Source organism: Diplotaxodon limnothrissa, linkage group LG23 (genome assembly GCF_057381915.1).
Source record: "Diplotaxodon limnothrissa isolate DT_005_m linkage group LG23, D_limnothrissa_male_GT1.1, whole genome shotgun sequence".
NCBI classification, from domain to species: domain Eukaryota; kingdom Metazoa; phylum Chordata; class Actinopteri; order Cichliformes; family Cichlidae; genus Diplotaxodon; species Diplotaxodon limnothrissa.
In genome coordinates, this window is record NC_140617.1 from 15447825 (window position 1) to 15472314 (window position 24490).

Genomic DNA, 24490 nt, shown 5'->3' on the forward strand with positions numbered 1-24490 from the left:
TTGATTTTTGTTTCCCCAATCTCCAAGAGAGAAGCAAAGAAAAGATTAAAAACACTGTCAGTTTGAAGTTGAATAAGAATCCTGCACTGGGGAGATACCTTGGAGAGCAAGGGGTCACAGCTGTGGTACGTATATCTCTTTACAGGTTTAACCCTTCCTTGGCCTGTAATCCAATTATCAGTACACAAAACCAGCATGTGGGCAGAATGTTATTTTGATATCTGCATTTTATCATCCGTGAACACAGACACTATTTATGAATACATGAAAACCAGGTTGTGAGTCACATACAGGGTCTAACTGGGGGCCAAACAGCAAAGCTGCGTAGGCACCCGTGGCTTCTATAGCTTTATCCTCTTCGCTCATCTTCTGCCATTGCATTGGGAATCATAGCATTTTAAAAAGTTTTCAAATCAAGCACGTAGATTATTCCACAACCTGGACTAAACTATTCCAGTATCATAAATAGATCAAAGTTAGAGGTTCTGATATTGAAAATCTGGTGTTGTTAGAAAGGGTTCACAGATTCCTTTGATTTCTGTCATAATTCAATTATGGAAAGTTTTTTTTCCACAGATCTTCAGATCAATTCTCACAAAACTTATCAGATGGATTTTAGATCTTCAAAACACTTCATTGCAGCCAAAAAGAAGTGAATTCATCCCAGCAACTGTTTTACAGTCTGACTGTACATGTCCATCTGCATGTACCCTTCACATGCTTTTTAGGGAGTTATAGTAATTATTATATATTCACCAAATTTAAAGCTTCAGAAAGTAAAGATGCATTATGTTCAAAAAGAGATGTTTCTGTTTCTTTGAACCATTTCTGTTTTTCACCTCATTGTTGTGGCCTTACGTTTTAGTTGACTCTTCCAGTTCTCAGCCTTGTTTCCAGCTGTGCCTTCAGTGAACTAGAAAGTAATGACAAAGCACTTGTATATTAATTTGTTTCACACATGAATTCTGTACAATGTCTCTAAAATCAGGTGAGACATTGTCTGAAGTTTTCCTCTCTCATATGTAACACATAGCAGGAGATAGCTCACATCTGATGTATTCTAATTATTGAAAATGTCTGATAGTACCTGGACGGACACAATGACTTTGCGCTAGGGAGGATACCATCCCAGACCATCAAATTGCAAATACGACTGGCTCAAAGATTTGTGTTGACTCTTGTGGGGGGAAAAAGCTCAAGTCAGTCTAAATTGTTTTTGTACTTCTGTGTTATGAGCTCAAATTCAAATCTCTAATATGTCAATAATTAGTATCACTTTGACTCAACTCTGTGAGTGATGTACCTGTACTTTATGTAGCTCATATGCAACTATGAAAAAATCAAATGCATCATGTTCATTTCATTAATATTTATGTGGTTACAGATGCAGGAGTAGCTGCCTTTAAGGGAACTGGGGGCAATGGAGTCTTTGAATGAACTAGAGGATGTGCTTCAGCTTTAAATATTGAGTCCATGTGATGAAAATTTTAATCTTTCCCCCCCAAAAATTTTTAATATTACCATATGTAGAAGCTAATAAAAATAGATTTTGTACCTCAGACCTGACCTACATATTTTTCTTAAGCTAATCAACAGTAGACTAAAATAGGAGGTTACATTAATCAAAGAATCCCATAAAAAGAGCATCGTTGCATTTATTCGATGGAGGGTGCCAACACAGAGTTGGCAAAGTCTAAACTGAAAGCAGTATTTTGGGAGGCCCCCGGAGACACACACTCTTGCCTGTATATACTGCCATCTTTCTACATTACAGTAAAGAAAGCTGTTGTTCAAACTCTATGTGTGTGTCTGTGATGTGTAGCTGGCATTTTGATCATCGCAGTCAGGCCCTGTTCATCTCTGTGGTATTGAAAAGGCTTCTTATTGGCCCTGACCCTACATGAAATATTGTGTTATCAGCTGAGCACGAGTTGCCATGAGGCATTAGGGCTAGCGCATTTCTCCAGCTCCCCTCCCCTACAATCCCCATCCACTGGAAAGAGATCACAAATACAGTGCTGTCACTCCCTGTCCGCTCTGTTTACTTGATTTCTATCTATCTATGGTCAAAGCAAGAATGTCAAATCGAGTCAGAGTCTGGGGATGTCTTTAAATATTTTTGCTTTATTGATATTCTTAAGGAGGGCAGCTTTTTTTCCCCACTCCTTGCAGATCTAATTTAATTGTCACAAGTAACTGGATGAAATGTATGTATGTAACCGCAAACGTACTGTACTCGGGATGTTTCAAATACAGGTGATAACTCTAATAAAAGATGACAGAAGACATAAGAAAACAAATTACAGGGTGACAATTTCCTCAGAGGCTGTCACCCAAGGTTCAAATGGCAGACACCATGTTCTATTATTTATTGAGTTAGTTGATGAAATGTCATCTTTGATGATGTGATGTTCACAGGGAGGGCTGACGTCTAAGAAGTTCAACTGACAAGCATCGCCGTAGCCTTGCCAAAAACATGTACTCTTCTTTAAATATTGAAGGCCTACATAAGGAGGAACATGGAGTCCTTTGTGCTGCCTGTCATTATTATACACATGTCAGCTGGTGCAAATTAATTGGCTGGATAGCACTCTTTTTTTGCACACTGATTAAAGGAAACGGGATACCTTGTAGCTTTTGTGCAGGTGTTTTTCTAAGTGTATGGTCAAAAAGACATCGAACCTTGGACAGATCACTCTTGTCTCTGTGTTTTCCACTAATATGCAGTTTATATTACTGGAGAAGGCATACTAGCAGCTATTTACTACTGGTATTACATTGCCTCATTTTTTATCAAATTAGTTTAAATGCGCTAGAAAAAGTCAACAGAAGAGAGCAAAAAGCAACTGACAGGATACACAGCACTATAAAATTCCCACAATTTACAGAGCAGGATATTGTATTTTATTTTATTCATATGAATTTGCCTTTAGGCAATTTCACAAGCTTAAAGTCTTGCACAATATGCCGGGCCTCCTCAAAGGGCATATTAGTGTTTGCTGTTGCATATTAATTTAGCATCCAGGATGACTGACTGGATTCAACCCTCCATGCTCCTTTATGCCTTCTTCTCTCACCCTGGAGGGGTAATATTGCAAGATTATGAGTCCTGTGTGTTATATTTATACCCCCCCCCCCCCCCATCCCCTCCTCTTTCTACTCCTTTTTATCTCAAGCAATTATGTCTTTCATCCCATCAATCTGTCACTCAACATCTACTTATACCCACCACACTGTTTAGCCGGGAGACTCATCTGTTCATTCACAGCTAAACACTTTTTGATCAGCCCTCGTTTAGTTAATACAGAAGATTTTGACTGCAGCCTACACGTGGCACACATTAAGACGTAATTTTTGCAAGTGAGTCGTTAAATATACTTCCATGCAGAGCACATTTGAGCAGGCGTCGCCGTAAAATAAAACATTTCTTTTGCTGCTATTAGCCACAAGCTACATGCTGCTGTATTTACGTCATGCCCAACAATCTCATTGAAAAGTTATTTTTGCCATGTTGACGTGCCTCCATATGGCTGTACAGGTGTGAGGGGAGAATATGTGAAGAATCTATCACTACTGTACCGCAGCGGCCCTAGTTATTTTTGTTTGCCCCATCCTCTTTGGTAGAACACGGGGGGGGGGGGCTCAGGGAGCGCGTGGAGCAGAATATGTGCGAGCAGAGGATCAATGGGAAGAAAAAAGCATAAGCCCATGTGCACAAAAGAACAGAAAGGGCAAACAGAAAACACACCCACACATCATAAACAGGCGCACACATGCAAACATTATAAATACACAGCGTAAACCCAGGTGGATTTGGTGCAAGCTGTTTTCACTGGCAGCAACTCCCCCCTTCCCACCGCTGCCACCCCCCCCCCCCCAGCCACATCCCAGGCCTGTTCAGCAAAGCTGTCACAGCGGCAGCACTCATAATGAAGGGTAAAATATTTTATTCAGATTTATTAATTTGAAAATGAAGCATGCCTGTTGACAGAGGGACAGTTCTTCTCAATCTGTCAACGCGGAGCCACTCTGCGCTGACACCAGGATTCATTTGTCTTGTCGGCTCTGACAGTCGGATTCTCCCAGTGCTCTGCGGAGAGGGATCGCCCAGGGATTTTTTGAGCTGGATAAAACACATTCCGACAAGGAACAGCCTCTTTATTAATGCAAATTAGGCCAGAAAAATTCCAGCAACAGCTACTTGGCTCCAGAGTCCTGGCTCCATTCTGTTTTTTCTTCTTTTTTGGGGGGGTGGGGGGGGTAAAAGATGGTGGTGGTGGGGGGTGTTAATAAAAGCAGCCTCAGTGTGTTTGTGAGAATAGGGCCTGCAGGAGGACCTGTCACACCGCAGCTGTGACACTCTCCACACACATGGGACCAAATTTTGGAGCCCTTCCTGCACTTTTAGGTGCCCTTTCCAGGTATAATTGCTCATATCACAACAGTGAATACTGTTTTTGAGATTTGCTTTCAAAAAGATAAACTAGTAGGAAAAACTAGTACGTCTACAAGCATTAATCGGGGTTAAACTATTGAATTGTTATATATAATAGGTGCATACTGGCCAAACCTTTTACCCTCTATTTTTGAATTGGGATATGGATTTTTTCTCTCTGCTGCATGTCTGTGTGCCTGTTTAGACCAGAGGCCACAGGACTCACGAACTGTGGCTGACTTGCGCTTGCCTGGATGAGTGCAGGCGAGTTGTTGTTTTATTTCGCCGAGAGTCCTTTGACATTTATCTCTCTTCACCTGCTCCCTGATGGTGATTCCAAGTGACAGGGTCTCCTCTCTTTATTCCTTCTCTGTCTTTCTGTCTTTTCTCTCCAGCCCCCCCTCCTCCACTCTGCTTCTTCTTCTTCTTTTTCACTGTTTTTGGTCATTTCTCCACTTGCACTATAACCCCATCCCTTCCTTTTTCTCTCCTCCAAACCTCGCTGCAGATACGTGAATTTTAAACCTGACCACTATTGGAACTGCACAAAGTAGAAACAGCTCAAGATGCCGGGGTGAAGACATGCATGATGGGATTGTTTCCTTATAATGTTCAAAACCGGAATGCCTCTCTGATCCTTCAATTACGTAAATGGATGAGATAGGAAAGGAGAGCATGTTGCCACTGTAGCTCTACTGTTACATTTAGATTAGTTAATTGGTTATCCTCTGCAACATGGTAGAGGCTGTATTTCACTGAAGCAGACAGGAGGCTTCGCTTATTCAAAGTCCTCACACTGTCAATATATTGTGGCACACAAGGGCTTCTGTCTGGTCTCCTGCAGTGTGGATTTACTCTTGCCTGAAGACAGATGTATTATATGTAACCACCGCACACTGTTGCTATTTGTGAGGCTCCAATGCGATGCGGGCTGCTGCAAAAATTCGACTAAAATGTCAGCCAGAGAGGTGGCTGCTTCAATTTGTTTTCACCCGGTGTATTGGCCAGGTCTTCTGGGAAAAGTCACCTTAATTGCAAAGGCTTCAATACTTGACCTCACCATCAGTTCATTAACCCAGCAATAAAAGAAGCCCTCATTCTGCCAGAAATGCACCCGCTCTGCCCATGTGAAAACTATCTCACTCCCACAACCCTGTTTTACCCCGAGAGTGAACGCCTCTGATCGCCACCCACTTTATCAATTGCCTTCATAATTTTAAAAGCCTTTTTTATGTTGTTGTTTTTCTCTCATATAGTAAATGGAGCCATAATTTAATATTTTAATGCATGTTAATGTGTTGTTTAACCTTCTAGCAACAATCAGGCGTCTCTAAAAGGTTAACCTTGAACGTGAGCCAGTGCAGACAGCAGCACAATAACGCGTCAATCTTTGAAAAACATCTCTGTCTAATGGATTAGTGGTTGATTGCACAGCCCCATCTCGAGGTAGATGCCGTATATATTGGATAGGCATTAAAACGAGCATTCCTCAATTTTCCCGCTGCCGCCCCTCAGGGTCAATGGATCGCTGGGGCAACAAAACGCTGAGTCAACGCTCCTCTCTTAATTTATCTTGGGCTTGATTATAGCTTCATTCATGTCTGCAGGAGTCCACCAGCAAAAAGTTAACAGGTTAGATTTAAAAGAAAGGATAAGTCTGTTCAAATTTCCCTTTTCCCTTTTATGATATATCGGTGGTTAGACTGTAAGGTTGTATGAAAACACGGCAGACCTGAACTGACATAAAAGGTAAATAATATTGTAAGAAACATGACAGGGGGTTTAAAGAAACAAAGAATTTTCTTGAAATGAATGAGAGAAAGGGCATGCAGCTACTGGTGTGTGAAGGGTAACTAAACTGTCAGTAACCTTTACGTGATGGGCTGACATTGTATCTATCACATTAAGGATTGGTCAGGTGGAAACACAGCGATCAGGCACAGCCTAATATCCTGCACCAAAGGAGGGAATTTTATGAATGAAATACATTTCAGTTATTTTTCTGTGACCTGAAACGTGATTTCTTATTGAAATATATTTTATACATATCACACATTTAAAGGCCTTCGTATGTGTCTTTTGTATAGGCATTCAAAGATCTGAAAAACTATAAAAGTTATTCAACAATTACCGGTATAACACAGGACAAACACAGAAAATCACATTAACTATTTACAATTCCAACAGAACGTCATTGATTTGAAACAGAAATTCTGAAATTTCTCAACAAAGAGTGATATAGTTGCTGCAATTTTAGTATTTTTTTATTTAAACAACCTTTCATACACATGGGAGAACAAAGCAGAATCAAGACTAAAGTCAAGGCAACAGAAATGTAAAACATAAAATTTCATTTAAAACAAAGAAGCAGAAGAAAAAAGAACAAAGAAAAAATTACAAAGTGCAATTTAAAAAATAATCAAAAAACCCAGCTATTCCATTTACATTGGATATAAGTTGGAATTGCTGAAAGATTCAGGTAATATATTCACGCGTGCAACCAGTTGTAGACGAGGGTCACACTGCAAAGAAAGATGATCAATAACATTGAAATAATAAAAAGAAATAATACTTAAAGTTAGTTATCTGACACACTTACAACAGGGCTTACAAGACTACCACACTTACAGTTATTTAGTATGGTAATCCTTTTTTAGTCTGTGTTAGAGAGTTTTGCTGCTTATCAAGCAGAAAGGCAACAGAACAAAGTCTGTTCGGTCTAAACAGGTCGGGTACATTATCCGTGGAGGTTTTTGATTTGATGCAGGTCTGGGGTCTGCGAGTCAGAATGTCCAATATCTGAGATTCCAACCTAACAAAATACAGAATACTTTCCACTGCCCTGAGATGAAACTAAAGAAAGGAAATCCCCAAAATATCAAAGTTATAATCTGCCTTGTTACATAATAAACCCTTGTTGCAACATGCCACTGAGTATGGTACTGCTACTAAGCCACTGTTAAAACACTGTTATTTACGGAAAGCTGAAACATTTTGTAAAATCTAAAGGAAATAATTAGATAATTTAAAGAAAAATATTAAAACCTATATTGAAAGTGAGAAAATTTAAGAATAGATGCTGGTAATCTACTTCCAATGGCATAACACTAAAAAAAAAATGGTGGAGCATATCACAGCTAATAAAGCAACGGGTAGTTAACATGATTGGGTATTTTTAAAAAGCCTGACAGAGAGTCTTTCAGAAATTAGGATGGGGAGGAGTTCACCACAAATTTTAGAATTTAGGAAAAGAGTGTTTATTTAAACAGGAAGGGTAACTCATGATATTAAGAGTTTCTTTTGCAAACGTGTCCAGCTGGCTCGTAAATCACTTTACGCTTTGCCTAGGCGTAAAGTCCAGTTCACCATTAACTTTTTATAGTTATTTGAACAAGGAAGCATTAACTTAACATATTTGTCCAACCATGGGAGAAGTCAGGGCTCCCAGAGAAACAAGCACAAGCACAGAAGCAACATGCAAACTCAGCACAGAAAGGCCCTGGATTTGCACCCAGAACCCACTCACTGTGAGGAGACAGAGTGCCAATGACTGAGCCCCTCTACTATCTCGATAATAAAATATCAATTCAAAGAATCTTATAATACCTATAGCCACAAGTTAGTGGGAAAAAATTCCACTGTTACAGCTTTACAAAAAGGAGAAAAAAAATGCTGCTGGCATCGAATTCAGATATTATTAAAAAGAAAAAGAAAAAGTCTTTGTTGTCTTTGATCTTAGGAAACCAATTAGGTTTATATTTACAATTTATTTGATTTTCCAACTTTATTGGAAGGAGATTTGTAAAAGTAAATAAAGTGTGTTGACTTGAGTTTGTTTGTCATGGAGTAGTTTGTCTGTCAATCTGCTGGTTGTGTCCCAGGTTTCCGCTGTTTATCCACCCATTCTCACATCTATCTTTATCCCCAGTCTGTAACCAGAGGCTCGAGCTCTGAAAAGGTGCATGTGAGATGCCTGTGATACACTACAGTGACAGTAGTTGAGCAATGGGCCTGTCTTGTTCTGGTGCCCCTGCTGAAGCACAGTTCCCCTTTGTTCTGTGATGTATTGATCCATTCAGACCTCCTCCCGAATGTACTCCACTGGTGTTCACTCTGCTCAAACCAGCTTGTGCCATGGATCTTCCTCTAATGCTCACTCTCACTCAGCAGCAAGAAACAGAGTCTGCGCAAAACCCAAAGACTAAGCTCTCCACCACAGTTCTTACTCTAGTAATAATGTTAACAACAATTAAAAACGTGCTGTTTTTTAAAGCTACCCAGCCCTTACACTTTGTTGTCCATCTTATCATCTGCATCTTTAGAAGACTACATCATTTTTATTCTCTCCACATCAACGTGTCTTAAGATGCAGAGGCATTGTTTGGAAAAAAGTTCATTTGAAAATCTTACAGTCTCACTTTATATTCTCTCATAAAGTGAATGCATTTAGGGCCGTTAGTGCTACTTGCCAGGTTACTCATGGTATAATTAACATGCCATTACACTTGCACCCATAGTAACTCAGAAGTGTTACACAGAGGCAAATCTTTCATTTATTAGGAATAAAACAAAACAGATAATAATGATGAAAAGCCAACTGCAGTAACTTTTTTACATTTTTGTGGCCTTGCAGTTGTCCGAATCAACGTGTGTTAGAATCAGCGAGAGGGTTATGTGTTTGAATCTGTTCCATTAGAGCTGCCTCCACACAGCCTAAAAGCTGTGCAGGATGAAAGGGAGGATTTATCTGCACAACCTCATCACATGATGTGACCCAGGGCCTGGAGCAGAAAGGTCTCTCTCTCAGGTGCCATGGAAACCAGCCCACCTCTGGCTGCTTGTCCTGCTTCGTCCTCCATTCGCCCTCTGTGCTTCTCCTGTGGAGGTTTCTGAGGCCTGTTGAATGTCTGAGTTTTTTAAAAGGCTATTCCAAATCTGTAAGAATTTTAACACATGCTTTTATGAATCTCTAAATTTCAAATTTCGCAAAATTTCTAATTAAAAAAGAACAATCGGATACTAATGCTCTAAATTGTCATCAAGTTCATCCTGTTTCCTTTAATTATCCTTGTGATAATGAATTATGTGTAGAATGGAACTGGCCACCAGTGGCAACATGTAAACATTGTCATTTCACTGTATGTCAGAAAGATTACTGCTAGAACTACCCAACCAAATTTCATGAAACATGGTGGAGAGGTGAAATATTGACAAAAGAAGAACCCGTTAAATTTTGATGTGGCTTCAAATCACTTTCTCTAAAAACAAGGAAAGAAGACGCTCACTCCGAAGTGGACTTCTAGTTTAGGAAGCTAAGCCTGTGTGTGTATACAAGGTGCTATGACTCACCCTGCATGTCAGAATAAAATCTAAGCCATTGATAAGGAACTCTCTGTAGACCTTTCTGTAGAAGGAGTGGTGAGGCATAGATCGGGGCTTTGAGCACGGTGGCCTCGGTACTTATGAAATGCAAGAAGTTAGAACCATCAGGGCTCTTTCTAGAGACAGTTGTCTGAACCACCAAGTAGGCAGGTCCTTAATCGTGGAGGTCACCAAGAACTTAAAGGTCACTCACTGCTTAAAAAGTCAGTTATGATAGGACCTGCTGGAAAGATGTGCATCTCTGCAGCACTTCCTCATCCAGGTAGTGCAAACAGACAAAAGCAAATCTAAGTAAAATACAAATGACAACCTGTTGGGAATTTCTAATTGTATTATGGGAATGCCAAGAGCTTTAGAACAATGATTTTGAGGTGGGCTTGAACTAAAACTTTTGTTAACAAATAACACCAGACACCACCTAATGCCATGTTGCCTCTAGATTGAAGTATGCTGGTGGTAGCATAATGCTATGAAGGTACTGGTCAGTGGTGGTGGTAGGGAAACTGGTCATACTGAGTGCATGAGACTAATAACTGGAAAAGCCAGACAAAGAAAGAAGAAAGTCTGCTCAGCAGCGCAGACAGTGTGAGATTGCGCAGATGGTCCACATTTGAGTGTAATCATGACCAAGACAGCTTGGAAATGTCTTTGGGTCAATTTTCCTGCTGTTCTTGAGTGGCCCAACTATAATCCAGAGTTAAACCTCACAGAACATCTGAAGATAGTATTTCTAACCAAAAATACTGTCGTAAAAGCTGCTGTAATTGCTCCCAGAGGGGCTTGAAATGACTGAATTGATATGTTTGTATATGAATAATTTCAGTTTTTGATTTCTAGTTGATTTACAGAAATGGCTCAACCCATATGGAAAAGAAATAGTAAAAACATATATGATTTACTCATGAAAGTGGCCACTTTCTCATTACTTTCATATATTTTTTTAGTAAGTATACAAAACATACAAGTTTCATTGTATAATTTTTCAAGGGATCTTATATGTGTTTTCACTCTTGTATGCTTTTCATACAAGTTTCATACAAGACAGATAAAAACTTTATAAGATTTATATATATCTTTTCCATATGGGAAGACCCACTATCTCTTTTTGATTTACTGAATTTAGATTAACAGGCAGTCTATTCATTATTATATAAACTGTGCAAAATCCAAAGGCTGAGGATACTTTATGAACCAACTATTGGACTGAGGTTCCACGGTCAAGACATTTTATGTCCGGTTTTGTCCTTTGCTGGTGCTCCTGAGGATCTGCAGAGCAGAGGTGTCAGAGCTGAAGCTGCTGTCATGTCCTACACCTGAGCGTTACATTTGCCACCACTGTTAGAGTCTGCCTTTGTTACTTTTAATAGCTGTGATGGCTTCACAGAATCCCACTAGGGTCGATGGCACTCTGGTATGGAAAAATTCATTCATTCGGCTCAGCACTCCATAATACACTGCTTACATCTCTGCTGAAAATTAAGCATTTTACAGGACATCTATTAGCATTTCCTGTTTCATCACTAGTGTGTAGCTGATCGTGTGTCAGCTTGGCAATAAATGGAAGAAGATCACTGCCAGCTCTGTGATTTGTTTGCTTTGCCATGTAGCCTGAAAGTATCAGCATATATTTAGATTTCTAAATGCCCTGCTAACATAACGTAGCAGATGTTGGGGAGTCATATGGATGTTGGTGTAACAGAGACCCCCTCAGGTATTCTCATTATTCTACTACTGAGCAGATGGCAAGGAAACTTACCACACGTACTATTATCCATCATACATATTCTGCTCCCAATTTACATAGCTGGTGCTTCAAGGGAGCTCCTACAGGGAGAGCTCCTAGCTCCAGGATTGCACTGCAGCTCCACCTGAGGCTTTGGAAGAGAGTCTGAGATGTCACTGCCACTACACCTCAAGCTCAAATATGCTAATGGTTGTACAAAGGAATTCCAATGGGTGCATTCCACTTTGTATATTTTGATTTGAGAGGGAGAAAAATTTGCAGCCTGATGATTTTTAAATAGTTTCATATCATTCAGGAAGTGTTTTACGATGAAACAGCCTTAATAAGATGAATAAAATAGACAATTTTATTACATCCATCACTTATCAGGCTTTCAAATTTCCAGCATGATGCATTTACATGTGGTGGCATTTCAAAAATAAATTAACATTAAAATGCCCCGAAGACCTATTTTCTCATTCAGCTTCTTTCTATTATCCATGGTCTCCTACACAAGTCCACAGCTGTCTGCCAGAGCTAAAACTGTGTTGTTCAGTTAAATGGGTGTGTTCTGAATAGGCACTTTGAATCAAGCTGTCCTATCAATTGTGACTGTCTGAGTTTAAGTATTATCTGATTATCTATAGTTTGTGTGTGAGTGCGTTTTAATTCCAGTCCGGATATTTTGTAGTGAATATTTAAAAGGAGCCAAATTTAGTTTTTGATTACTAGTAGCACTATGGGGCCAGTGTATTTTTACATAAATTCCAGTTTTGTTTGGTCTCATGCACACACACACACAGCTGTACAAGCTGTGCATGTACGCGCAGCAAACGCCAGGGCTGAAAATTGAAACCAACATGTGATGCCACAAACTGCTGTTCCTCAAATAGCCACTTACGGCTGGCTCCAAAAAATAAATATATAATAAACAAGTCAGTAATATGCATCCTTATTTCAAAATGCTTAGATATAGAGTGTAAATAAATATGTGTATAACTGACTACACAATGTACACTTTTTTTTGGTTTTTTTGGCACACATCATGACATTTGGAGAGACATTGTTTTTTAGGTTTTTATTTGTTAGAACTATAATTCCATTATATGAAGTAGAGGCAGCAGATAAATCCAAAACTGGCCAGGTCGAATCAAACAGTATAGATGTATACACAGCACTACGAACCTGAGGAATATTATATAAATTCCACTGGAGGGTGTACTGTCCTTTTACGTTATGAATTATTATGGTTGTGGCTACTTTGACTGAAAGTTAAGAATACACACATGGCTGCAGTCGGCACAGCAAAGATAGTGGAAGACATATATATAACTTTCAGGAGAAAATCCTTTTTAAAAAATAGATTTTGGGGAAAAGTAAAAAAATAAAAATAGCTTTTCTCATTCAAATATGTTCATTTCTGGCTCCGAAAAACTGAGATGACCAGCCAAAATGCAAAAACCACCTCTTCATAACTAATGGCTGATGGCAGCTATTCATGTTTATTTATACTATACATATAAAGCTGTCAAAGCTGTCAAAGGGCTGAAAAAGACCGCTGAAGACCAAAGATAGACATACGAACACCACATGCTTTCCTAAATGGTCAGTAAGGGTGTTTTTGCAAATATTTTATGAAGAAAAATCTAGAATGAATTTGAATGAACTCAATGCGATTTGGTGATTGACACTGAATGCAATTTTTTTATTTTTAAATTTTGAGAAAACACTACTTTTAACATACTGATGATAATGCAATGTATTCATGCAGGCTTCAGGGTTTTGTTTTATTATATGAAATGTGTTGGTCGGTCCACTAATGCACTGGCTCAAGTGCACATTGTTTGCAAAGATTTGCAGAAATGTTTCATGCTGAATTGAATTCAGAGTGGAGATGAGTTTGCAGGTAGCTGTCTTTTAACTCTGCTTGTAATAAAACACCAAGACACTCTTATGTATTAAAATACGCTCCATTTTATGTGTGTCACACATGTATACATCCGGGCCAGTGATTTGCACAGCACTGTCCTTACTTTAGTTCCACTCTGGAGCTCTTTTTGCCCCTCCTCTTCTGCCTCCTTCTTCTCTCTTCCCTCTGAAAGACTCTCAGTGGTGGAGGGAAGCAGCAGCAGTGAGGCAGCACTGGGCCTGAAGGGCACTTTTCAGCCTGGCCAGACACACTCAGGCCTTGCTGCTTGGCTGCGCAACATGGGTCACCGCCTTACATTAGGAGGACCCTGCCAAAGTCAGCCAAGCGGAGCCCTGCAACATACCTGAAAATGAATGAACAAAGTCGCTGTGCCTACTGCAACAAAACAAGCATGTCTGACTGGGAAGTCAGTTTCTGATATCAAAATGAAATATTAATGACATCAGAAAGGTGTTTTTCATAATGCGTCTCATCAGTAGATGGATTTTTCTAGTCGTAAATCTTTATGCACATTATCTATCTAATATTTATAACAAATGAGAAGGCTGGCCAATAGTTTTGATTGGTGCCCCTTATCTTGGCACAGCATGGAGATGAAATGGTCTCCACAGGGCCAGCTGGGGCTCTTGTTGAGGTCAGAAGGAGAGGCTAAAGCAGACCTCTTATTATTTATTTGGAGTTCAGGCTCTATCCATCACTGCGGGTCCTCAGAGTCTCCCTAATTGTAAGGCAGCAACCACATCTTCCAGCTTCTCCACTGAATCCCACTCTTACAGTCCAATGATAGACGTTTCACGAGAGGCACCTCAAGGTGGGGCTAAATGGTCTTACAGTATATTCCCAATCATGTCGCGTAGGCGGAGTCTGACTCTCATGCTCTTTGCTATGTTGCTGCCTGTCCAGCTTCTACTATAGCTTACATGACAAAAGCAAGGGGATGGAGTGAGTGAAATAAACCTGCACTTCGTGTTTCTCACAGCCACTTTTTGGGGGGTAATTTAGCAGGGAGAGGGGGGTTTGGATCTCTGCGCGACATTACAAGAAAACGCGCATGTTTAGTAGTAGAAAGCAGCTGCCTGTCTCTTTTACGCATATCCTACTCCAGTGAAGGCAGCAGCAGTTCAGATCAGATTTCACATTCAACCCCGACCAGCTGAGAGAGGGAGAGAGAGACAGCCAGAGAGCAGGAGGGCTCGTTTCTCCGCTTTCGTCTCCGAAACCCCCTTTTTTCCTGAGCGCCACTGACCGTTCCAGCGAGGAAAAACCCGGGTGTGCGGCGCAGTTATCGGGATTTTTTTTATTTTTATTTTTTACCTCCCTCCCTCCTTTTTTTCTTTTATGTATTTTTGCAGGATTTCAGCAGCGAGAGTACCACAGAGAATTAGATAAGAGGGGAGAAGAAGAAGAAGAAGAAGAAGAGATGGACGAGCAGCCGAGGTTGATGCACTCTCACACGGGGGTAGGCATGGCAGGGCACCCCGGCCTGCCGCAGCATATGCAAGAAGGCACCGGAGGAACGGACGGTGACGGAAGAAAGCAGGACATTGGAGACATTTTACAGCAAATTATGACCATCACGGATCAAAGTCTGGATGAAGCCCAAGCCAGGTAAAGGACACACGCTGGTTCGCTGTCAAGAGACGGCGGCGGCAAAGTAGATAAAAAAAAAAACTAAAATTAAAAGATGGTGAAATTAAAAATAAAGAAACAAATTCTAAATATATGCGCGGACATTTTCAAATTTCCTGAGCGCTACGGCGAAGAGGAAAGTAGAAACGTAAAGGCGGTGCGTTTCTGTGCAAAAGCCGACACAACCGATTTTGCTCCAATTAAAATAACTCGACAGCCGCGCTTCAGCAGAAAATTAAAGTGTGTGAATATGGCGTTTATTGCCAACGTGTCGCCCACTGAGGGTATTTTTGAAACACTTTTACTTTAGCGCAGTCAAGCTGCTTTTATTAGTGCACTCAGATAAAGCTCATCATTTATTTCTAAATATGAAATGGAGTAAGCGAGTAACAGCCCGCGCTGTCTCTGGAGTGTTGTGCAGTTCACAGCAAATGCAGAGCAACTTTCTTACTTGTGATACATAATTCAGGATTTCACCCATCTTGTGTGTTCCGCCTTAAATTCAGCGAAGATGAAGTTATGCATTAAAAAAAATCTTTGTTTTTGTTTTGTTTGTTTTTTAAATTGATGAAGTATAATGATATAATTTTATTTTCTTAGTGTAAATATTGGAGCGTACATAAAGGTAACTATCAAAGGGTTTATAGCACATGTGTACACATACAGCTGTTAATAATTTACTTTTTTCCCCTGTGATTGCTCTGCAGCGTTTAACTGCTAAATTAGTTAAATCGGTAGTTTCTAATCAGTAATTTAACACAGGATAAAATCTATGCTTTTCCTTGCTGTGGTTTGCTCATAAAGCCACTTTTCTGTTTCAGGAAACACGCTCTGAACTGTCACAGAATGAAGCCAGCTCTTTTCAATGTCTTGTGTGAAATCAAAGAAAAAACAGGTATGTTCATACTAATTTCGCAGGAGTGTGTACCACTGCTCTGTCGCTGCCTCCAAATATCCTCACGCAGGTGAAGGGAATTCAAAAGTGCACACACTGTATTATTAAGTAGCTGAAAAACCCACAGAGGCACAGTACCTGCTCTCCTTATCACCAGAGTCTAATTTGCTATTGAGGCTCAAATTCACGTTGGAAGGCTCGATTCAGTCACAACACAATTCACCATATAAATTTCAGTGACATGTAAGACATGTGTTTCCTCATGTAGCGCCAAAGTCTGCGTGTTTTAGCGGTTTCACAATAGGAACTGTGGACAATTACCTCCAACAGTCCTTATCAATTATTGTGTCAAAATATGAATGAGGTTCTTTTTTGATGCTATTGTGGAATAATAGAGAGTATTGAGCAAAAATTGTCACAAGCACGTTGATGTCTCCCCTTGTGAGTTAACTGTCAAGTCTGCTGAATACGTCTCTTTCTATTATGTATTGTGTCTCTCTATTAAAGCAGTTGTGAGAGAGCATGTCAGCAGAATAATTGCTAGGAGAGAAATAACGTAACATAGGAGGCGTAAGTCATGTTTCCAAATCATTCTCCCTGTGACATTTTTGAAATTGGCACAGAGAGAATTCAGTGCACTTCAGCTTGATAGCGTGCACTTCGTCTTTTATTTCCTTGTCTTTACACCGATGTGCTTTAGGACTCTTGCAAACTTACATTGTTGAGATACCGAGTTGCCAAAACCATGGCAGCAAGAGTCAGGGTTTCTGTGTTTCCCACTCATTAGTACATGACATCAAATGGAAGGGGGGGGGGGGAGAAGATATTGTTTCATTGTCTCCAAAGTTGCACTTGCTTATACTTGACCTTTGTGGTAGCGGTGATTGGTGCTGTTTGTGTTGTTTCTCGTGTGTGTGATCCCACCCTCGCTTGGTGCTTTCATGGATGTTTTCATTGAGGCTTTCATTGAAGATCACCTCGCTGCTCACCCCCCCCCCACAAGCGTGGCAGTTTATCTTGAATCGGCCACTGCCTCAGGAGAGAGCAGGGGGGCCTTTTGAAGCCTGCTGGCTCACTCTCAGTTTTGTTGTCTTGGTAGGTTTTATCGAAGGGGAGTGACACAGTTATGCATAGTGTTTTACTCCCTGGCGCTTCTCGGAGTTCATCTAAAGTTCGGCTCTTCTGAGAGTACAAAGTAACTTGGACCCCTTCCTGCCTGCACTCCCTTTTGTTTTCGCTTTCAGCTGGTAACCTATAAATACAAGGTGCAGCATAAGGAGCTGTGTGCTGGAGATCTGGTGCCTGTCGTGTTATTGTAGTTTTTTTTTTCATTTTATCCAGTCAGCTTTGTTCTAGTTTAGAAAGAAACATTTTTGCAGTTTCTACTAATTCGGATACACTTTAAATGCCACAGTAGAAATAAAGCTCAGAGATTACTACAGCAAAGAGTAACTGTGCATTTCTCCTTTCTCACACCTCAGCTGTGCAGTCAAGTTTAGTGTAAATAAAGTATGGAGTGTGAAAAACACTTCCTTCCATGTAACACATCAAGTCACTGACAGATTAGGCGCCATTATACAAAGGTTGTGCCCGCTCTTTTGACTTAATCCTTTCAATAATATTTGCCTTTCTTGATGAGACCAGCAGTGTGCATTTGTACACGATGAGCGATATTATGAATGAATATTTCTTGGGTCAGTTTTTGAATTTCAGCTGTAAAAGGCTTCTCTGCTGTGTTGTGAAAAAGTCGTAGCTTGTTGCTCCATCTAGTGGTTTTCCCTTCTTTTGAAATCTAATTAAAGTAGTGGAATTACTGAGTGTTTAATATCTTTTTTATTGTAATGTAATTGAAGTTAAGAATTTTTTTAATGTACATTTACACAAATCTGAGGCTATACTGGCAAAACAAAGTAGCTGAATTGGCTTTTATGTTCAAAGGTGCTTCAATGTTTACTGTAAAGTGTAAATTTGGTTCTTTTTACTACATTTTTTTGGCACACCTTTTTGCTTAGATGTTCTTCACATTTCAATATTGAAATTACTACTAAATCAGTATGAGCCACTTTTAAATATTTCAGCGCGCAGCTTTAGCAACTGCTCGGAGCTGCAAGTGTGCGGCTGTAACTTTGTCCTCAGTAACCATCAGAGTGCAGAGACAGTGTGTATCCACAGAGCTGCTGTTTGCTTGTGTATATTTTCCATCCCTGGAGCCGCTGACAGCACCTGCAGGACACAATGCCAGTGCTGATCTAGGGCCTGAACTTGTGACCTGCTCTGTGTATTTTTACTGGGAAGAAGTGAGCGATGGCCAACAGAAATATTGTGCAGTATAAACAAGCACAATAGAACACCGACACCAGGGAGGAAAAAGAGGAGGAAGGAACACTTTATTTAAACCAGTGTTTTTAGTTGCTTTTTTTCTTCCTTTTTTGACAGGCAGCGGCTCTGACTTTACCCAGATTCATTCCGGGCATATTTGGGCTGTCTATTTTACTTCAAAGGAATGCTGTTTTCCTGATGCTGTGTGTGTGTGCGCGCGCGTGTGTGCAGCATCATACATTAATAAGAGGAGACAAAGCATAAAATATATAGAGCATATTAATTATATGACTGTATTTATCTCAAATGTGGAGCAAAGGTAAAAGCAGCACAGCTTCTCTGTGTTAGTGCTCATCGTAGCTGTGCCGCTGAGCTCTTGTAGTTTCACATAGATACTTTCCAAAAATATGTCGTAACAGTTGGACTCCACTGCCATTGGACGATATAATCTTTACCTCTCACTAACCGATTTCTTTAAATTAGCAGGGTGTCAAAGGTGAATATATCAAGTGAGCTATTTATTTGTCTATTAATGTATCTTTATCACAGGTATTTGTAAGGTGCCCTGTTTTTTTCTTGGGCTTCTCCTTTACTTTTTTATGATTGATGAAAATGCCTCTTTAGATAAGCAAAGGCTTGACAAACTGATTTGGAAAATGAGCCGCCTTGACCTCTGTAAACGCTTCATCAACATCGTAAATCCCTGGCAGTGTCAAACAAAACCACTCCTTGACTGAGCTGCTCAGTAAATGCGCTGCGCTGACTCGCTGTTTAATTTTTTTCCTCTCAACCTCAACAAAAGGCCAGCTTTCTCGTGGCCCGTGTTTGTGTAGTGTAAGGTTTCAAGCCTAGGGGATCCTCCATTTATAAAAATGACTAGCCGAGTGATGTAATGTTATTTTTTGAAGGGTGAAAATAGGGTGTTTTATAGAGGGCAGCCGAGCAGTGTTTGACAGGATGAAATGAGCCAGAGGTCTGATTATGGAAGGTGCGTGGAAGCCTACACTACATTGACTTGTCAGACCATTCAGATGCTTGGCATCTGCCTATTTGTATTAGAGGCTGAACTCGGCTCAGCTCTGCACGTCACTGGCGAAACGCTTTGAAGCAGCCTTCGAGGTGATCGGGTATGATGTAACCTTTAAAACGTGATACAGCTGGTGCAGTGCTGAAACCGCTGGTCAATACTTAAAAATTGGTAAGATGACAGAAAATCTATCACCGCTGGCATTGATATGTGATCAATCACCTTTAAAGCAACAATACAAGTATGTCCGACGTGAGGATCCATTTATAAAAGGAATATCTTTTGCTTTTTTGCCACTAAATGGCTTTTGTTATTGACTGTTTTTATTAATGAATTGGTTAGCTTTGTGACTTATTAGAAATCAGTGACTTAATGCAGTTTCATGGGATCAGTCAAAAAGTATTCAATTTACTGTAATTTAAGAACAAGAAAAGGAGTAAATTCTCCCATGCGAGCAAACAGAGTTGTCGATTTATTGGTTTTTTATACTCAAACAATTACTTTAAACAGGTCTCGACACATTTCGATCAGCCGATTAATCAAATAATTGACGAGTCTTTGCAGTTTGCCGCAAAAGAGAGATCTGAAAAAAATCTTGGAAAATTGTGATCACCTTTCAGTCCACTAAATGAAGCAATTGACAGATCAATCACAATTAAATTGTTTATGAACTGTTTTCTTGAATATGTACCTGACTGATAAACTGACGGTTTGGTCTATTACATGTTAGAAGGTTGTTAAAAAAAGGAGTTAGCTGAAGGCTCTGTTTTCAGGTTACCAAACTGATACACATGGACTTGATATATGAAATAGCCACATTACAGCAGCAATTAAGCGTTTGTAGGGCTTGTTGGGAGTCACTGCAAGTGCAAAGCAGCAGGTAGTAACAGTACACATTACCTTCCGCGTACTGTATTACATGTCGAGGTGGATGTCACGGGGCCGTGCCTCCCCTCTCGTGATCGTCTCCCGGTGGACGCAGATACGTGCAGCCTTTGTCTCCCTCTTATCCTTCCTCCCCCGTGCTGATACAGCAGCATCCAGCAGGAGAGAAATGCCAAGCTCGCCGCCACAGCTGTTTCCCCAATCGCTCTGCTTAATCATCCACTGAGAGAGAGGAAGAGCTGAAGTCTAATTCTGCTCTGAGGATGTCGACGACTGGGGAAAATGTGTTTTGATTAACCAACATAAGGCAGACTTTTTTTTTCGGTGCTGCATTTGATGCAGAATCGTAATCACAGAATCATCAGCGAGTGACAGCATTGTAAATGGCGAGCTAATACCATTACAGTATAGAACAATGTGGTTACATTATACATTATGCAAATTGTCAGTCGCCTAATTGATACATGTTAATCATATTAAGGAGCTTAATTATAGGAATCTTAGTGTGCTGCGATTTGGTAATTAACACTGACATCACACGTACAAGGAAAGTGATCTATTTTTTTCCAGGACACATTTCTCTTCTCATCCTTGTGAAAAGGAAGCAGCAGCTATATTTTTGAATTTCCTGAACTGATGAATGATTTTCTTCCTCTCTGCTGAAGGCTACTGGAATGCAGTTTGTAGAAAAAATTACATTTAGCTCCCAGCAGCTCTGCCAGTGTGGAGATTACAGACTGAAGGTGAGATCCAAGCAGACTTGTAAAAGAGCGCGGGCCTCAATCTTTTACCTGAATGTCGACTCCTGCGCCTAAATATCACTGTTCTGCCATTTACCTCGATCAAGGCTCTCTTTGCAATCTCAGTCCCTGCAGGTTTGCTCTGCCTTTTTTTATACTGGCCTCCTTAATATGTTACGAATTTAATCAAGTCTACAAATTTGTTATGCACGTTAAATTGAACATGCAATGGCACATTCGAATGTGGTTGCCATACCAACCCCCCAGGAGTTCATTTTCCATAATGTAGTGTTTGGAATCTCATTTCCTCCACTCTCCCCTGCTGCTACTTGCAGACGCCACCTCCAGGCTTCCACTGTATGTTCGCCACGAAGGAGGCTCGACTGCCACAGCTTTCAAACACTGGAGGGAGGGAGAAAAGAAGGAGAGAGGGAGAGAGAGGCCTCTCTCCACGTAGTGGAAATGACACAAATTAATATACACTACTTAAACCAGACCAAGATTAATGGTTCCCTTTCGCTGCAGCTTAGTCCCACTGTCAGTTGCCGGGTGCTCGTTGGACAAAATCAACACTAATCAACATTTATTCCACTTTTGCCCTGGGCTCTCAGGAGTCTGGCAGGACTGCCTGCCCCCCCTCCCTTACCTCCTCTCTTCCCTCCCAGCAATCCACCCCTCCCTCCGTCCGTCTCGCTACGCTTTTCACCTCTCATCCAGCTCCTCCATACATCACCCTCCTCACACCGCTTTGCTCCTCAGAGAAGAGTGCGCCCCCTCCTATCAGGCCACATTAGAGTCATGATAGATTTTCTCTTTTCATTTGCATCTGATATTTAACACAGCAAAGCAGTTGCTCTGTCACTTTACAGTACAAGCGTATGAGCGCGTGCACGCGGGCTCTTGTACGCGTGTGTCTTTTTGAAGCAGTTGGTAATCTTATCTGCACTCAGTCACCACTGCATTATGGGAAACAGGATATTCATTCACTGCTCAGTCAGGAGTGTGTATGTGTGCACGTTTCAAGTTGTGTATTTATACAGCACTTCATTTGCTGGAAAGTAGTATTTTAGATTTCCCACCACCAGTAAACTGAACTCCGAGGTGTCACGTGTGCATTTTCCGAGTATCCATTCAGCTTATCGTGCGCGTCGTAAATTTCCCTTTGATTTCAGTGACTGGCACTCGGATCTGCTGACTCTTCTTTCAGCTCCACCATCAGCCTCGCACAGCAACAATAAGTGTCCCGTGAAGGCTCATAATTGGCCGAGCTAATGCAGGTCACAATTCCACTGATGCTGCACGACTCTTTGTCATTCCACCAGCTATGATAAAAAAACGCTCACAGGGGCGATTAATAAGAAATATGAACAAAATTAAACAGCATCTATATCCTGACTGTAACTATGGGGCAAACATGGAAAACATTATATCTTGACTGAGGCTCATGCTGCTGCAACTTAAGGAAATTTTAATGTTTTCCTTCTTGTGATTCTGATGCTTTGGTACATAATAGTATTTATTCATGCAGTGTGATTTTTCCACTGGAAGTTTTGAGGACAGACAAAGTAATTCAACCAAAGGAAGGAAATAATGAGGAGAACTACATCTGGATGATGTAACGATTCACCATCATTAAATTTTAGGGACTGTTAAAATTGTTGAAAATTATTACATGATCCGATAGTGTTATGGATATTTCTGGTTAATCCATCAGCAGTAAACCGAGCACTTAAAAATTCCAGTTTAAAAATAATTCCTGACATTACTTCCTGATATCTGGATATATAGGACTAATGTTAATTTAGCTGATGTGGTTGTCAGATGCTGTACCTCGAGCACTTCCAGGTCGTATAACATAACATTTTTAGATTTGACACAATACCTGTAGATGGAAAAATCTTAAATATACAAAGTCATGCAAGTAAGTTTGTTTCCATAGTTGTAAAACACAACAGCCTACTAGTAATATTAGCATGCCACTATAGATGCACCCACTGCTGTTTAGATTTCTAAAAGTCTGATTTCCTCATTCCATTTTTTTCCCCAAATCCTGTTCATTACGTTGTAATTACAAATTCAAAACATGAGTTGGCGGTAGGATTGCTGTCAGTGTTGGAGCTAATAAACATTAAAGAAGAGTAAGGCAAAAGAGAAAGAAAAGAGAAGACCTCAGAACCAGTTAACTGATTGGCAGTCATGAAGATGAGGAAAGAGGAAATGCTACACTGCCAGATTACTGACTTTACAGAGTTAGCATCATGAGAAAGCAAGTTTGGAGACATTATCCAAATCAGTTCCCAACTGGAGTGATTCCAATTAGTGCCTGGGAGATGTGACATAGGTTAATATGATCACCAGAGAATCATTTATATCTGAAGCTGATTGGCCAGTTTTTAACCATGAGTTGTCAGCTGTGAAAGAATTATTTCTTTATGATAAGTTTCTTTAAGTTTCAAATTTATAACAAAAACAAAAAAGACAGATGGGAAAAATAGACCTTGGCGTTGGATATTGGTTAAGCTTATTTCAAAGATTGACATCAGCCCAGAATTTCTCAGTTGGTCCTTATTTGTCACTCAAGTAAGGTGCTGAAACACCCCCCCACCCCCACCCCCTCCCTCCCTCAGATCTACAGTCCTCTTTTGTGTGCGTTGTTTTCACAACCATTTGGATTTTCATTCATCCAGCTATTGTCTTACCCACTTGTTCCTATTTAGGGAGCTGGATGTGCTGGATCTATTCCCAGCAGGCATTGGGTGGGAGCCAAGGAAACACACTCAGCGGGTGAACAGTCCATCACAGCAGTTCAGATTTTATTAATGTCCAGTAATCTGAGGTGGAACCCCTACTGCGACAGTCTCAGATTTAGAATCTGCGTGTCGCTTTATCCCCCTCTGAAGATGAAATTGTGCAAACAGCTGATGCCTCTTTTCCTACTTTGCCAAGATATTCAGCGCAGTGTTGTCCATCTTGTAGGACTGCACGGCCAGAGGCATTGTCATGGAACCAACTGGCCTCATTGAAGTGACACCTAGTGCTTTGTCAGCTTTGTGTCTCAGGTGCCAACCTGCGCTTCCCAAAATAAACTGTCATGCAATGTGGCAGGACAGAAAAATGTAGAAGGAGCATGTTGGGGCCCTGTGCCCCCCCGAAAGGAAACAAATGTTCCATAGCAGAAATGTATTGTGGCTTTGGATGCCTTCCCAGCACCGACACCAGCGACGTGGAGGGAAACTTAAAGCGTGGAGTGTGATTGTCTGCAGCATCAGCAGGGGTCGCAGCAGGTGGGAACGTAGAAGTAAAACGTGAAGTTTCTCTGCATTGACATAGCTTTTTAATTGCAATTATTTCAACTTATTTCATTTCACTGTGGACCTGTTAGAGTTTGACAGCTCTTTGTTACTTGCAGACATCCTCTTCCAGAAATAGCTTATGCTTACTGTAGTTAGCTGCTCTTCCTGTTTTTATAAATGGTCTGTCATTTTCTCTCTGCGGTGCAACATCACACCAGGGAAGTGAGCGGAG

General features: G+C 40.6%; 1 protein-coding gene across 2 annotated transcripts in view; it reads left to right on the forward strand.

The window, feature by feature from the left end:
• The first annotated feature begins 14628 nt into the window (after nt 1-14628).
• The window catches only part of LOC146607742 (pre-B-cell leukemia transcription factor 1), a 62930-nt gene continuing 53068 nt past the window's right edge, over nt 14629-24490 (forward strand). For both annotated transcript variants that reach the window (XM_085347598.1, XM_085347599.1), the window contains exons 1-2: nt 14629-15078; nt 15921-15994. In XM_085347598.1, coding sequence (XP_085203724.1) covers nt 14891-15078; nt 15921-15994 — 262 coding nt within the window. In that variant the 5' untranslated portion in view covers nt 14629-14890. The remainder of the gene's footprint in view (nt 15079-15920; nt 15995-24490) is intronic.